At 41.1% G+C, this 14,625-nt stretch overlaps 1 protein-coding gene and 2 pseudogenes across 3 annotated transcripts; 1 reads left to right on the top strand and 2 right to left on the bottom strand.

Moving 5' to 3' along the window:
* Positions 1-2,607: 2,607 nt before the first annotated feature.
* On the bottom strand, positions 2,608-5,667 carry LOC135550827 (histone H2B 3-like; annotated as a pseudogene).
* LOC135550826 (histone H2A-like) lies at positions 4,698-5,074 on the top strand (annotated as a pseudogene).
* A 92-nt stretch (positions 5,668-5,759) lies between the features above and the next one.
* On the bottom strand, positions 5,760-12,781 carry LOC135550825 (zinc finger protein ZPR1-like). 3 transcript variants are annotated; one of them, XM_064981959.1, is made up of 14 exons: positions 12,490-12,781; positions 12,218-12,379; positions 10,283-10,373; positions 9,818-9,888; positions 9,654-9,734; positions 9,446-9,568; positions 9,187-9,240; positions 9,034-9,100; positions 8,252-8,322; positions 8,044-8,133; positions 7,522-7,632; positions 7,031-7,120; positions 6,340-6,405; positions 5,760-6,239 (listed from the first exon to the last, which is right to left on the bottom strand). In XM_064981959.1, exons 1-14 carry the CDS (start codon positions 12,616-12,618, stop codon positions 6,123-6,125), a joined length of 1,323 nt encoding a protein of 440 aa, XP_064838031.1. In that variant the 5' UTR covers positions 12,619-12,781; the 3' UTR covers positions 5,760-6,122. The 3 variants fall into 3 exon arrangements, with proteins under 3 accessions (XP_064838031.1, XP_064838032.1, XP_064838033.1); XM_064981960.1 differs by lacking the exon at positions 9,187-9,240; XM_064981961.1 differs by lacking the exons at positions 5,760-6,239; positions 6,340-6,405 and adding an exon at positions 7,287-7,400 and having other exon boundaries at positions 7,044-7,120.
* Positions 12,782-14,625: the final 1,844 nt, after the last annotated feature.

Genomic DNA, 14,625 nt, shown 5'->3' with positions numbered 1-14,625 from the left:
GCCCCTCCTGCAACACCAGAGAAGCTGTGCCGAGAGGCAGTCAGAAGAGATGACGACCATGACGGGACTAGGGGGAGAGAACGAAAGAGAGCGCAGCACTTGTGACAGCACCCACTGTTCATCCCCTGTCCTTGCAAAGGGATGGAGGAGCAAATGTGTCCTTTGTTAATAAAGAATGTGTTCCATCTGACTGTCACAAGAGAACCTATTTTCCATAACAAAACTGAGACCGATCAGGTTCCTTTTCTATCTCTCTCTTCCTCTCACCACTCTGCAAGTAGCACAGCCCACTATGAGTGCCTAGCTGTGTAGCTCAGACCCGTGCTGCGTTCACGGAGGGCTGGAACCACAAGGTTACACATATAAGTGAAGTGTCGGTGCCCCTGCTTCTCACAGAAAGCATGAATATTCCCTCCCCCTTTCGATTTGGGCCCACCCTGGGCTGTCTCACCACTTCAGTGTCGGGGGACAGCGGCGGCTTGGGCCATAGAGGAATAGAGGTCATTCCTACTGTCTGTACCACAGCTTTGTGTTCTCCAGCTCTCAGAGCATTATTTAGAGAGGCAGCCAAGCTGCACCCTCTCCTCCTGGCTAAGCCGGGCACTAGAGAAGGGTTATGCCATCCAATTCCACCAAATCCCTCCCCCGTTTTCAGGTGTGGTGGAGATGGTGATGAAGACGCCAGAGAAAGTCGCCGCTCGTGAGATTACAGAACTTTTAGCGAAGGAAGCGGTCATAGTAGTTCCCCAGAAGTAAAGGAACAGCGTGCTATATTCACCCTACTTCCTAGTGCCAAAAAAGACGGGGGGGGGGGGGGGCGAGGCCAATTTTGGATTGATGCACTCTCGTCGAGAGAGTAGCCAAACAGACCTTCCGAATGCTCACAACAAAACGTCTGCTGGAATGTATCCACAACAAGGACTTTTGTATAAGCATAGACCTAAAGGACACATACTTTCATGATCCGATACATCCAGGAAGTTTCTGCATTCCGCCTTTCAAGCGGTGGCTTACGAGTATGCCATTCGGGTACGCCCTGGCATCTCACACCTTTTCCAAATGCGTGGAGGCAGCATTGGAACCGTTGCGTCAAGGAATAAGGCTACAAACCTACCTATTAGTTCTGGCCCCATGGTCTGTGTCGTGTGGCGGGCGATGGCACACACGACACAGACAATGATTAATTTCACACGTCTGGGGTTCGCTGTGAATTGGGAAAACAGTGATCCATGGCCCAGTCATCAGATTGTCTACCTGGGGTTACAGCTAGACACTGACTATGAAGGCTTGAAGATCCTCTACGGGCTGACCTGTTGCGAGCCCTACGAAAAGGTTTAATCCGAATCACATGGTAACAGCGCATTCCGTCATGACTGTCTGCACATGCGCAGAACACAGCGCAGAACACAGCGACCTCTGACTTTGTCAGTACAGTAAGGAATATCTAGCCCATATTCTGTTATCTGCCCACAAATCATTGGCTTTGCCTATTGATTGAGTGTGGCGGGTTGCATTGAGAGGAGAGTCTTCTAAGTTGGTTCAGCCTGTACTCAGCTTTGCTGATGTGAAGGCTAGAATTAAGGTGGAAAACACAAGTCCAAATGGACAGGGTTTCCATCAGGGTCACTTTCTCCTATTAGAATAACGACATGACATGACTCCTGGCTGGGGGTGTGGCACAGTAGAGTCATGTGTTGTATCCTGCTCACAGGTCTATGACTGTGTTTGGGTGGAAGGATTAGGGATATAGTTTCTGTAACTGGTGTTAATGTACTATTAGACTAATCTTTAGTATTGACAGTTGAGCTCATCTATCCACTGGTACAGATTAGTATGACTCATTATGTTTATCTGCCCACTAGTCATTGGCTATGCCTTTAGACTGAGTAGGGTGGATTAGAACAAGGACGCAGTACATTGTGACACAGACTGTTTTCACAGTGTGTTACAGTACTGCGGGTTTTGGTCGTAGCCATTGCTGGGCCCGACCTGTTCATTAAGTGTGAAGTGTTAGGCTCGGCAGGGAGCACATTTTGGAGCGTTGTGCTCCGCCTTAAACCACTAGGAGCAGAGCTCCACGATATAGAACGATAGTTACCAGAGTTGTAACTCCAGTTCTATGAGTGGAGCGGAGCCCCATTAGGACTTAAGGACCTGCCGACCCCCAGTCTCGCTGAAGATAATTTATAGGGAGGCTGATTGAGGGGAAGCATCCCCTTATATAGGGATACCTGCACTCCTATTGGCTGCAGGTGTGTGCATAATTTTCTCTCAGGCCATCTGCTGCCTAGGCAGCGGGGTAAACCATGTTGTGTCTTTGGCATCATTAAATCGAAGACTTATTTTATCAAATAAATTCTCTAATTAATATTACGTGATTAAACTAACCATGTAAATGTAATTAACTAGGAAGTCGGGGCACCAAGAAAAATCTTCAGATTACCAAGTTATAATTTTCCTATTATAACTCTTCAGATATTTTAATATCTGATCAATTAGTCTTCTAATTAATGAATTATTTTCTTTACCTCACTCCAAACGTCGTAAATTGTTAGTTATCTGCACGAACCCAGTCTTTGCTATGAATCATCCATACATCAATTGTCTTAATCATTTATTTACTAACTAAATAATCACAGAAATGCATAAACAAACAGTAGGTATGGTTACAAGGAAATGATAGGGGATGTGACCTAGTGGGCTAAACCGGTATGGCGGCTTGGTAGACAAAGGGACTGAGAAGGGCGCGAAAGACACTACACAGTTGATAATACTCTGCACATGAACGCTCACTCATTCAGGAATAATTGCAATCAATATATCAATATATTTACGCTCAGTGTGTCGTCATGATCTGTTGGAATCGTCCGTCTTTCTGTTGGAAAGTTAATCTTAACTGCTGTCTCTCCCATGAAGTCCTTCGTTGTCAGAATGGGTACTTCAGACGACTAATAATTAGTATCGAAGATTTGCTCTTATTCTGTTGGTATCGATAAGTCTGAGTTTAACAACCATTACAACCTTAGCTTATACTGAAGGTACACATGGTCTCTACTCAAACCTTAGCCCTCTTGGTAATTGAGGTACGCATGGTCTACAGTGGGCTTCTCCAGGTGGGGGTTTTATTCAGAAAAGCTATCCCATGACGCCCGATCGATGTCTGTGCTTATGGGGGCGGGCCAATGACTTTGTGAAACTTTAAACACAAATCTCACATTAACGGTTTAAAAATCACATTACACAAATAGTTATCTTTACTCATTCATTTTATATAATAATTAGATGCGAGCCTCAGAACTGAGGCTCCTATATAAAACAGAGTTATGGTAATGTGGCTGTATTGTCATTCCTGAGGTCACAATCATAAAACAAAATGGACTGGTCGTAGCTGGATTCTCCACCAACCGTGTCCACATTCTCCAAAAAATGGGTTTTGTTCAGTTCTCAAGTTCTGTAATGTAGAATAAGTTCCTTTGTTCTACTGTGAAACTCTGACTCTACTGCCTGGCCTTGAGGAGAGTCTCCTCTAAGAATTTACGACCGGAGATAAAATAACCTGGGTGTAAGAGTCAGCTCCGCTCCACTCATAGAACTGGAGTTACTGTAGCTATCGATTCCACTCCAGCAATTACCATGAGCCAATCCTCACCAATTGTGGTTGGTGTAGGTTTTTCTATGGCTCTGTTAAAACACATTTATTCCACAGCCAACAGATTAGAAACAGCAGATTTTACCTTTGGATTGTCTTATAACTCTATAAGGCCCCTTTAAAATTCTTATTCCAAACCCGGAGCTTAAATTAAATTAGCAATCACTGAAAAGGTCAAGAGCCATCTGCACATTTAAGAACATTAAAATCGTATCACATGTTAAAATGTGGATTTTAAATCAATGAAATACATATTAGGACAAAGTTGAAGTTAACAGGCGCTTGCCTGCTGTAGCATAGGCTACAAAAAATAATTTGTAGAGGTTGATCTATACATGCATATAGCGAGCCGTGCGCAATTTGAGCAAATGTGGTTTCCATGTACCCAAATGCCCTTTATTACAGTAGGTTGTTTGAATAAAGGGTTTCCTCTGTGGTGTAGTGCTGTGACCATGTAACTCCGCCTCAGTCGCCACACAGCCTCTGGTTAAACGGTAGTCTCTTACTCCAGCTCACGGGAAGCGTCGCCTGCGGTGGGCTCGAAAATGTAATTCATAAACTAATTTGTGATGCCCATTTCTTTAGAGGAGATGCCAGTGTCAGGATGGATCAGTTTCAGCAATTTATACAAATAAAGAGCATTGTTGTCTTTCCTGGTCTTGCGTCGCTTCTTGATGAATTTCTTCTGTGTTTTGGTCCTTTTTTTTTTTTAGCCCTTCTTCGGGGCAGAGGCCGATTCAGGCATTTTCTTGTATATGCTTGCTGTATAAGTAGGCGGTTGAGAAACTAGAGCAGAACATATGCTTCCGTCATACATATACACACACTAATTTTGCAATGCAAATCTGTGGAGCGAGGCGCTTTTGCTATTGGACATTTGAATGCTGTAGTTTATCACCATTGGTTAAAGCGTTTCCATTCTATCCGTCCAATAAGAGGGACACTCGAGGTATAAATACAATTCTCAACCACATTACGTAAAGGCAGAAAGCAAAGTCCATGTACTGCATTGTCAATTATTATAGTCATTTGTATCAATCCAAATACGATGTCTGATAGAGGCAAAACTGGAGGAAAAGCAGAGTGAAGGAAAAGTCCCATTCGTCCCGCGCCGGCCTTCAGTTCCCTGTAGGACGTGTCCACAGGTTACTGCGCAAAGGCAACTATGCAGAGTGTGTCGGTGCTGGAGCTCCTGTGTATTTGGCTACTGTGCTTGAATACCTAACCACTGAGATCCTCGAGTTGGCTGGCACCGCTGCAAGGGATAATAAGACCAGAATCATCCCCCGCCACCTTCAGCTGGCTAGCCGCAACGACGAGGAACTCGAAAAGCTTTTAGGTGGCGTCACCGTCGCTCAAGGAGGAGTATTGCCAAATATTGCTGTCCTACCCAAGAACACTGAAAAACCAGCAAAGAGCAAATAACCAGCTTGGACAGTAAAGATCACAAAAGCAGAGCTCCTTTAAGAGCCACATTATCTGTATAGAAACTCATTTTTAATGCCAGCACTACCTGAAACAGGAATGATTGAGAAAAAATAAGCGTTGTCTGTCTGCAATGCGTAGCCTACCCGACGTCGTTTATTTGGCCCATTCATAGAAATATGTGTCGTCGCAATTGAAACTACAGTTTTCGTATATAATAACATTCGCCACTGTGGCCTCTTGGATCTGGACAATGCAGGTGCATTTGATGGTGGGGTGAATAATGCCACAGATATATTATTGTAGGAATATATGGACCAATATTGAGTTTGTTTTTTAGTAGTACTTTATCAACACATTTTGTGCTAAACAATGTAACATCTTGAGGTCAGTCAAATGTATATTTGATTATTTCAGTAAATGTTCTGTAGTGGTATTGGGCACGTGCACAAACGTCAGTCTAGTCTATTTTCACAATCCGTGGATTTTCATTCAGGGCGCACATGAACAAAGGACACCGCATTGAAACTAATCTCAAATTTGTTATTTTAAGATCTGTGGGCATTTAAGCAGTGTTATTATAATTGAAGATTGTGGTACTGAATTCTACAGGTTTATATAATACATACTATACATTGAACATAGGAAAGAAGCCTCCCCCAAAAACATCTACATCAGCCATGGGTCTGTATTCTTAATTTATTCCCATGGGAAAAAAACATAAGAAATTCCACTGAATCAGACCCACATATGTGAATACACATACAAGTGATTTAAATTTGGATAATTCATAAACTGGATGTTCGTGCATTTCTTATTTATAAATGCACATACTTTTCTAATCAAATGATTAACACCATATTGATTGTTTCCTTTTAAATAAGGTATATTTCAAACGTTTCAACCATATATCAAATATCATAACTGTAAGACATCTGGAGCATATGTCCTTGTGAGTCAGCAACTTCAGTGAGGGCAAATATCTGAAATTACATTTATGGGATGCGTTGTTTTTGTAAGATAAACCTTCCTGCTGCTGCAGATGTCCTTACTCCTGATAGCCCTCTGTCTTCATGTCATTGAGACCAAGGTCTTCATTCTGCTCAAATGTCCTGGTGTACTTCTCAGTTGTCATCTCTGGGTCTGGGTCAGGGGCATAGACGTTCTGCAGACAAACACGACAAATCAATTCATTACAAATTAAACAACTGAGAGGAGACGATGCGTTTGAACCTCAGACATCTGTGAAAGAAGAGTGTCTTTACCTGGAGATAGCTGTTCCCTGCAGGGTCGTCGAGAACAACGTGCACGTCCATTTCTCCCGCCATGATCTACAGTATTTTTTTGGAAGAGGTGTTTTAAGTGCCACTCAGCCTCCATTACACTTTGAGATACAACAGCTTCAGCATGGGTGCCAGACTGTTCTGCATTCAAAAACTCTACTTTGTTGCCCAGCCAAACATGTGAAAGTATTCTTCTCAGATACAGCATATGTGAAATTGTTGCATGAGCTTTTGTTTAGTCTAAATCTCATGTCATACTAACAGTTGTTTGAGGATTCACAATAAGTGAATACATGCACCTAGTTCAAATATACAACTAAGGTCCCAATATACATTACATGTACAAAAGCGTATTTACATGGTAGTTATAGTGCATTTACAGTGCAGATACACATTGTTAGTATTTATGACTTATACCAGATGGTAACATTCACAATTTAAAAGAATTGCAATAAACTCACAACGGAGACATTGATCTTTAAAAAATATTCTGGAGTGAGACTATTAGCCAAAGAGTTATTCGGAGTTAGTTCACAAATTGAATGCAAATAAATACGTAAAAACGTTCCATGGGTAAATACTTTGGGATGTGTAATTACACTAAGGTATATGTAAAGTGAGACCAAAACTAGCTCCAAACAAAAGTGATATTCAATGATTTTATGCCTCTAACCTTGTCAATCTTCTCGCCAAAAAGTTTCAGTTTCTCTGTTCGATCTGAAGTGGAGCTGTCTCCACAAGTGAATGGATTTTTGGAAACAATCTGGAGGAAAACAGTGGCAGTGGATGAAAACATTAATATAATATAGCTCGAGTCCACAGTGAAAGAGACCATAGAACAGGGGTGCATCCTTGAGGATGGCAGTCCTGCTGGTTTTGGTTTCTCCCTAGTATTTAACTAATCAATTAATGTCCATGATTGGCCACACCTGGCATCACGTCTAAATTAGGACTGGAGTTGTGCACCGCTGCCTTGGAATTACAGTACAGCCATGGAAAGGGTATCCAACCCAACAGTGATTCCCAGGTGCAGAGTCCATGGACTAGAAGTAACACAACCAGCATTAAAACATATACAACTCTCCACTGGAGTTCAATCCCTCTGTACATCCTTCCTGCTGCATCTCCCCTTCACCCCCACCTACTTCTCAACAGTCTGCTCACCAGATCTTTGATGTCTTTGAGGAGTCCCTCCAAGGTGGTGAATTTGCCACCGACAGCTGCCATCCCCAACTCAAACTCCAGCTCAGGTATGAGGATGCTACATGTCTCCGACTGCACAAACACAAACCAGCACAACATGGTTGAGTCAACTCCATCCTGATTCAGGAATAGCATTGCTCTCCCGTGAAAAAGTTCTGTTCCATTACTGACAGGAATTGATTATGAAAAGACCCAAACTCTTAAGACAGGACAACAATTACCCGAGCCACCTCAATCATGACAGTATTCATATTATGAGCTCCATTTGGCATGGGTGCTATGAACTTTCTGCCATGCAACGGTAGCCTAAGTACCAGTCTGTTTGTGCTATCATGCCAACTCCTTGTCATGCCAAACATTGTTTGGCTTGACAATGGTAGTAATGGAGTTGGCAAAAGCACAAACAGACCTGGGACCAGGTTAATAAAAATGCTACAGTAACAAAACTAGTGAATGCAAGATAAAGTACAAAGAGGGGGCTACCTTGAGAAGATCTCTGGACATGTCAGACACATCAGTGAGGTGAAGAGTTATCTTGGTGCCCAGCTCTTCTGTGGCTCCACCAGATTTCACCTAAACCACAGATTAGATGGGCAAATTAGAATGCATTCATATTAAGATATTTGCAATATCTGTGAATATGCCTTGAAAATAAATACATGTGCCAAGAAAATAAAAAGAGGACACTTACTTCGTTGGTTCGATGTCCACAGTCATCACAGTTTGTTGCCATGATAATGACTTCTTTGAAATGGGGTATTTCTGAGGAATTGTAAAGGAGGATACCTAAACCTTGCAAACTGAAACATTCTACACTGGGCCTCCCGAGTGGCACAGTGATCTAAGGCACTTGATTGCAGTGCTTGAGGCATCACTACAGACCCAGGTCCAGGCTGTGTCACAACCAGCAGCGACCAGGGCAGCGTACAATTGGCCCAATAACCCACAATCAGGTTAGAGGAGGGTTAGGCCAGGGGTGGGGGTGTACTTGGCTCATGGCGGGCCGGCGCCTGCAGGCTAACTTCGGTCGTCAGTTGAACAGTGTTTCGTCCCGCACATTGGTGTGGCTGGCTTCCGGGTTAAGTGGACGGGTGTTAAGAGCGGTTTGGAGGACGCACGACTCGACCATCACCTCTCCCGAGTCCGTTGGGGAACTGCAGTGATAAGACAAGATCGTAATTGGATATCATGAAAAAAGGGGTAAAAAAAAAAAGTTAATGAACATTCTACACCATCCTTATCATAGGACACTACTTGGGAGCAGTGATGTTGTGGTAAAAAAAATAAAAATAAATGGTGGGTAAATGCTGATTGCCATTCGTGGTGAAGTAAAGTACCACTATTCTTTCAATGCATTTTCCTGCAAAAGGAGAGGAATGGTTGCGCAAAATAAATAAAGGTAAATGGCATTTATGTGCCTTAACCTTACACTAGACCACTGCTGGGGACAACCAAACAGACTGGAAAGGATACGGACAAGCTTCATGTTTGTCGAGGCTGGGGCATTGCACTCTGGACAGTTTGTATTAAACTTCAACACCTGAGGGAGAAATAAGGTATATTACTCAAGGGTCAATTATTGAGGAAAAACTCCAAATTGGGATGCAAAATATCTGGAAATCCCACCTCATTTCTCATACAGTCAATGTCATTACTGGGCTTTTCCTCCTCGTCTTCAGCCTAAGCAATAATAAAAAAGCTACATTTTAAGTCACTTTTGCTATATAGAAGTTGGTGAACATGGGTCAAATTATAAATGTATGCCGTCTTGTTTTTTTCTACCTTATGAGGATTCTACACACACAAGACATGACAGCATTGCCTTTTCTAAAACAGATATGTCCCCTTACAGGAGAGTTGTGATGTGTCAAATCAAACCACGCACCTTTATTCCTAGCTGGGCGTCCTGTTGGGGTGTTCTCTTGTAGTGGCTGACCGAGAGAGCCTCATCTTTCTGCGGAGCAAAGGGGTTCTCCACAAAACTGTTCCCAGATGGATCATCAATGACCTAAAAATTTATTGCCAGAAAGATTAAATTCCATTTAACTTTAATCTTGTACATGGTTGAGGCTGGGCAATAAAATTGGACTTACCAGTGTGAATACACCTTCTTTCAACTTCTTCAATTTATCAATGAACTCATCAATCTTTACAGCAATTTCTGGTGCAGTTGCCTTCAAGAGTTAACATGATTTTAGTCAACAAGCAGTGAAGTACATATGGCATTTAGTATGATCAAAGTAAACAAAGCTTATACATTTCTGAGTTGTTGGTCTTGCTCCAACCCTGCAACTGCACGGTCTATGAGGCCTTCGATGGTAGAGAGTGCTGGGGAGCAAGAGGAATAGTTAATGGCTTGAATGGGATTGAGGCATATGTGGATACTGTACATCTACATGCAAAAGTGTTCTAAGTAAACAAAGCTTCACTTAATACAACAGGAGGATTAATTTAGTCAAGTTCAGGCTACAACTCTCCTGCCACCTTTGCCAAATATGTGTATAAATAAAATTTAAATGATCCCAGTAAAAAAATAAAATTAAAAAAAAGTAAAAGCTAAGGAATCTCAGCCATAAAAGCCAGTATATTGGATGATATTGGATCTGGGACCAGGCTAGCAATTATCAGGCCGACAAAATATCAGTGGCGACATGACAGTGGCATGTATGCATGAAGAGTGAATATTGTTTTCAAAATCAATAAAAACTGAGTGAGTACTTACAGCCCTTCTGAGTGTATGGGGGTATTTCAAAATCCAGTTCTGGGATTCTGGTGGTTGCACTGTCTGCTTTGACAACTTCTCGATTCATATCCTACAAAATGAGATTATAAAAAACAGACTAAATATCTAATACAAGTTAGATGTTTTCTTTCTAAGTTAGCTATATAAATTAAAAAGGTGTTCTGAAGCTCGTCTGGTCCTCAAGAGAAGCATTGACGTCGGCACAGCCAATGTGTACAACAGTCCTGACAGTGTGTTCTGTCTAAACGTTAACTATAGTGTTTAGACAGAGGGTCAGGAGGGACTGTTGTGCACATTAGCCATGCCGTCCACTTTGTATAGGAAAGCTTTGGAACTTTACTTTCATATCGGGAAAGAATTTTCAAAAAACAAAAAAGGTAAAATCACTATACATGGCAGGTAGCCAGCCTAATGGTTAGCGCACGTGTCAAACTCATTCCAGAGGGCTGAGTGTCTGCAGGTTCCCTTGTACTTGATTAATTAATCAAAGGTCACTAATTAGTTAAAAAAAAAAAAAAAATCCCCTCACTTGGTTGTCTAGGTCTTAACTGAAAGGAAAAACCCACTGACACTATGCCCTCCATGGAATGAGACACCCCTGAATTAGTGTTGGGCCAGTAACAGAAAGCTTGATGTTTGAATCCAAGCCAAAAAGGTGAAAAAGCTGTTCTTCATTTTAACAGAATCCCACGTGGCAATATTTCCAATGGATGTGTTGCACAGTTTTCCATTACAGCACCAGTGTGTTGCCAGTGATTATGTTAATGTTCGCTCTCATGTTATATTTTGGGAACTGTTTCCATCACGGAGTGTGACACTAAAGATGTGTAAAGAGCACAGTCAACCCCTGAGTCAACAGTTGCTTTGTGAGAAGGTGTTAACTCATGTTCACAGTTAACCATTGTTATGTAAATTAAAGCTGAAAAGCACCAGTGGAAACAAAAGTCTGAGGCTTTGTAAATCAGTGGAAATTCACCACACCTTTTCTCCAAAACACATATGTAAAGGAAGGACGCTAGAAAAGTGTTAATACAATCAGCTGCAACTGTTTCAACAGTAAGTGTATATTTCACATTTGTAAAATTATTTTGATGTGATAAAGTATTCATAGAAGTGTTTTGTGAATCAAAGCTAGGACCGAGACTGAAAAACAGCTTCTACCTCAATGCCAGCAGACTGTTATATAGCCATCACTAGCCAGCTACCACCCAGTAACTCAACCCTGCACCTTAGAGGCTGATGCGCTATATACATAGTCACTGGCCACTTTAATGTTACACTAGTCACTTCAATAATGTTTACATTCTGCTTTGCGCATCTCATATGTATACTATATTATATAGTCAATGCCACTGACATTGCTCATCCTAATATTTATATATTTCTTAATGCCATTATTTTACTTTTAGATGTGTGTATTGTTAGATACCACTGCACTGTTGGAGCTAGGAACACAAGGATTTCACTACACCCACAACATCCGCTAAATATGTGTGTGACCTATAAAATGTGATTCTCAATTGTGATGACAATTTCAGTTTAGATGGAGTACGAGGCCATTTTGGTTGCTAGAGCTAGTTAACCTCTGAACATGTCTTGGGATGGTAACAGTAGGCTAGCCCACAATCCTTAAACTCATCTGGTCTATCCTAGTCCTGGATCTGTGTCTGCTCTTGCCAATGTTTCAAGTTTCATTAGTCCTATGTACGGGATACACATGGTTTACATCGTCCAACAAAAACACTTACAGGTTCCTTCTTGACAATGCCAACTCCATTGCTGTTTTGCCATGACAATGAGTGGCATGATACAAACAGACTGGCACTCAGGCTAGCTACAGCTCATAGCCTACACAGTTACTTATCAGTGGTTCAGCATATGCCTGGGAAAGGAACTGCATCCTACTTAGACTACCTGTTTTGACTTGACTTTGAGTGTGTAGGCGATGCCTTGATCCTGTATGCGACCAGCTGATTGGATTTCAGTGTTCGACCAGCTGCAGTTGGGACAGGTGAAAGAACTGATGATAACTTCTTTAAAGAAAGGAATCTTCGTAAGAAGAATACGTGTCATTCCCTACAAAAATGGAGAGAACACAACATGTCAGATGAGTCAATCCTACAGCGATACAGACAAGTCCATACGTTCAATTAACTGGTCAGTGTGTTAGCTAGCCATTTACTTACATTTTGGTAACAATTCATGCACAGACTCTCAATTTCGGTGGGTTGACTGTCTTCGTCATTATCAGCACTGATCTCCTTGAAAACACTACCGCCAATGCCACGGACATTTTCCTCTGCTATGACTGACATTATTTCACTTCAAGAGGTTTTTGATAAACAAACTGTTCGTTTGCATATGCCGCCCGCTGTTTCTGGAACTTTCTACTATCTACATCTGAAGGCACAGTCCAAAATACGCGTTTTCATGTCTGCGTTGTATCCTTATCCCGGAAATAGACGTCAAATTAGTCTTCTTCTGTGGTGGAAATGTCATATGTTTTGTGCGCATGCGTAATGCCATATGAAAGCGTCACATCATTTATATATGTATATACAGTATATATATGAAATTGAAAATATATATATTTATGTCTTTTTCAATTTCAAATGTGTTACAAAAATCTATACATCCTTCTTAAAAATGTTAATACAAAACATCACAAACAGATAAACACAAAATCAAAAATACATGTAGTGTACATTTCCAAATATTTTTGTTGGAGGGGTAACATTGAGTTATTTGTTTCTCTCACTTTGTTAGTGAGCACATTATTTGTATGATAGAGTCCATACCTATGGCCAATTTACAACACATTGGAAGTTCCACCTGAATTTCACCCGAGTTGAGTAGCTGGCCCACATCACATTGTTTACTTTGTGAGGTTTATTTTTCCATAAATTTAAACCGTGTCTTATCTAATTGGGAGCAAATATATTTGGGAGTGTTGAGACGAGATAACACATACGAGGCTCGAGACATGCCTCCAGCCGTAGTCATCAAAACTCTTCCTTGAATAGACAAATCTTTGCCTAACTTGAATTTATTTTTAACAGCTGGCAAAAATGGGGAAAGACCTTGTAAATTATCCGGTGGCTCTTTTATTAATTGTTCAGCAGAGCTTGAACCCCAGGTTCACAGTCCTCCTGAGGATGACCTTGTTTGATACTAACAGCCCATTGTACCAGGCTAGGAAACAGAAAGTTAGTACACTCTCTATATGGCAGGTGTAGTAGTTGGAGAGTATCCTGTGTTGACATTCAGTTGTCTTTGTTGGCATTTTTTATTGTTGTCCATGATGATTCCCAGGTACTTAAAACTTCCCACTCTCTCTACCTATTAACTATCCAGAATAAATTCCGACCCTGTGCTTGCTTATAGTTGTATTGGGGTCAGTCAGGCTTCCTGTTTAGATTAAGACACCGTGGAGCCTCGGGAAAATGTACCTCAATCCAGAGAAATGCGTTGTACTCCGAATTGTCCCAACTGTTGCAACAAGAAGATTGAACGACTGCCTGTCCTATGGTTATTTTGCATACAACTTTCTGGGAATGGTGCAACATAGTTGCTTGGCTTTTAAGGAACTTGACCATTTTTATTTGTATTTTCTTTGTATTTCATTCCTCTAACAGAATTTTTCGTAAGAGTTCAAATATTTCAATTTTTTTCTAGGAACGTTGTCCAACTGGTTTGACATTAAGAATGTTCTCAAATAGTAAATTGCTCAGAGAACGTTAAGAAAATGTTCAATAAATAAAGAATGTAGTAACATTCTAAGAATGTTATTTAAATACATATACATTCCGTTCTCAGCATTAACAAAACTCTCTCGATTCTTTATCTTGTTCAGGTGTGTTGGCCGCACCCACTAATTGGCCACACTTGATCTTAATGAGTGATTGTTTCCTAGATTAAAATGAACTGCTTTGTATGCATAAAAAAGATGGCGCGCTAGCTCCATGGGTAGAGAACAGAAGATTAGAGGTTTGAATCTCACTAATCCCATGTAACAATTAAAAAATAAATGTGTTTGCATGATTAATGAGACTAGTCAGGATCAAGGGTATGATGAACGGAGCAAAGTACAGAAAGATCATTGATGAAAACTGAGTAAAGGGTCTGAACACTTATGTAAATGTAATATTTCAGTATTTTTATTTTTTTGCAAACATTTCTAAAACCTGTTTTTGCTTTGTCATTATGGGGTATTGTGTGTCGATTGATAAGTGAAAAAAACTTTTATCCATTTTAGAATAAGGCTGTAACGTTACAAAATGTGGAATAAATCAAGGGGTCTGAATACTTTCCGAATGCACTGC

This window comes from Oncorhynchus masou, chromosome 12, assembly GCF_036934945.1.
Source record: "Oncorhynchus masou masou isolate Uvic2021 chromosome 12, UVic_Omas_1.1, whole genome shotgun sequence".
NCBI lineage: Eukaryota > Metazoa > Chordata > Actinopteri > Salmoniformes > Salmonidae > Oncorhynchus > Oncorhynchus masou.
This window is presented reverse-complemented; position numbering and strand designations above follow the sequence as displayed.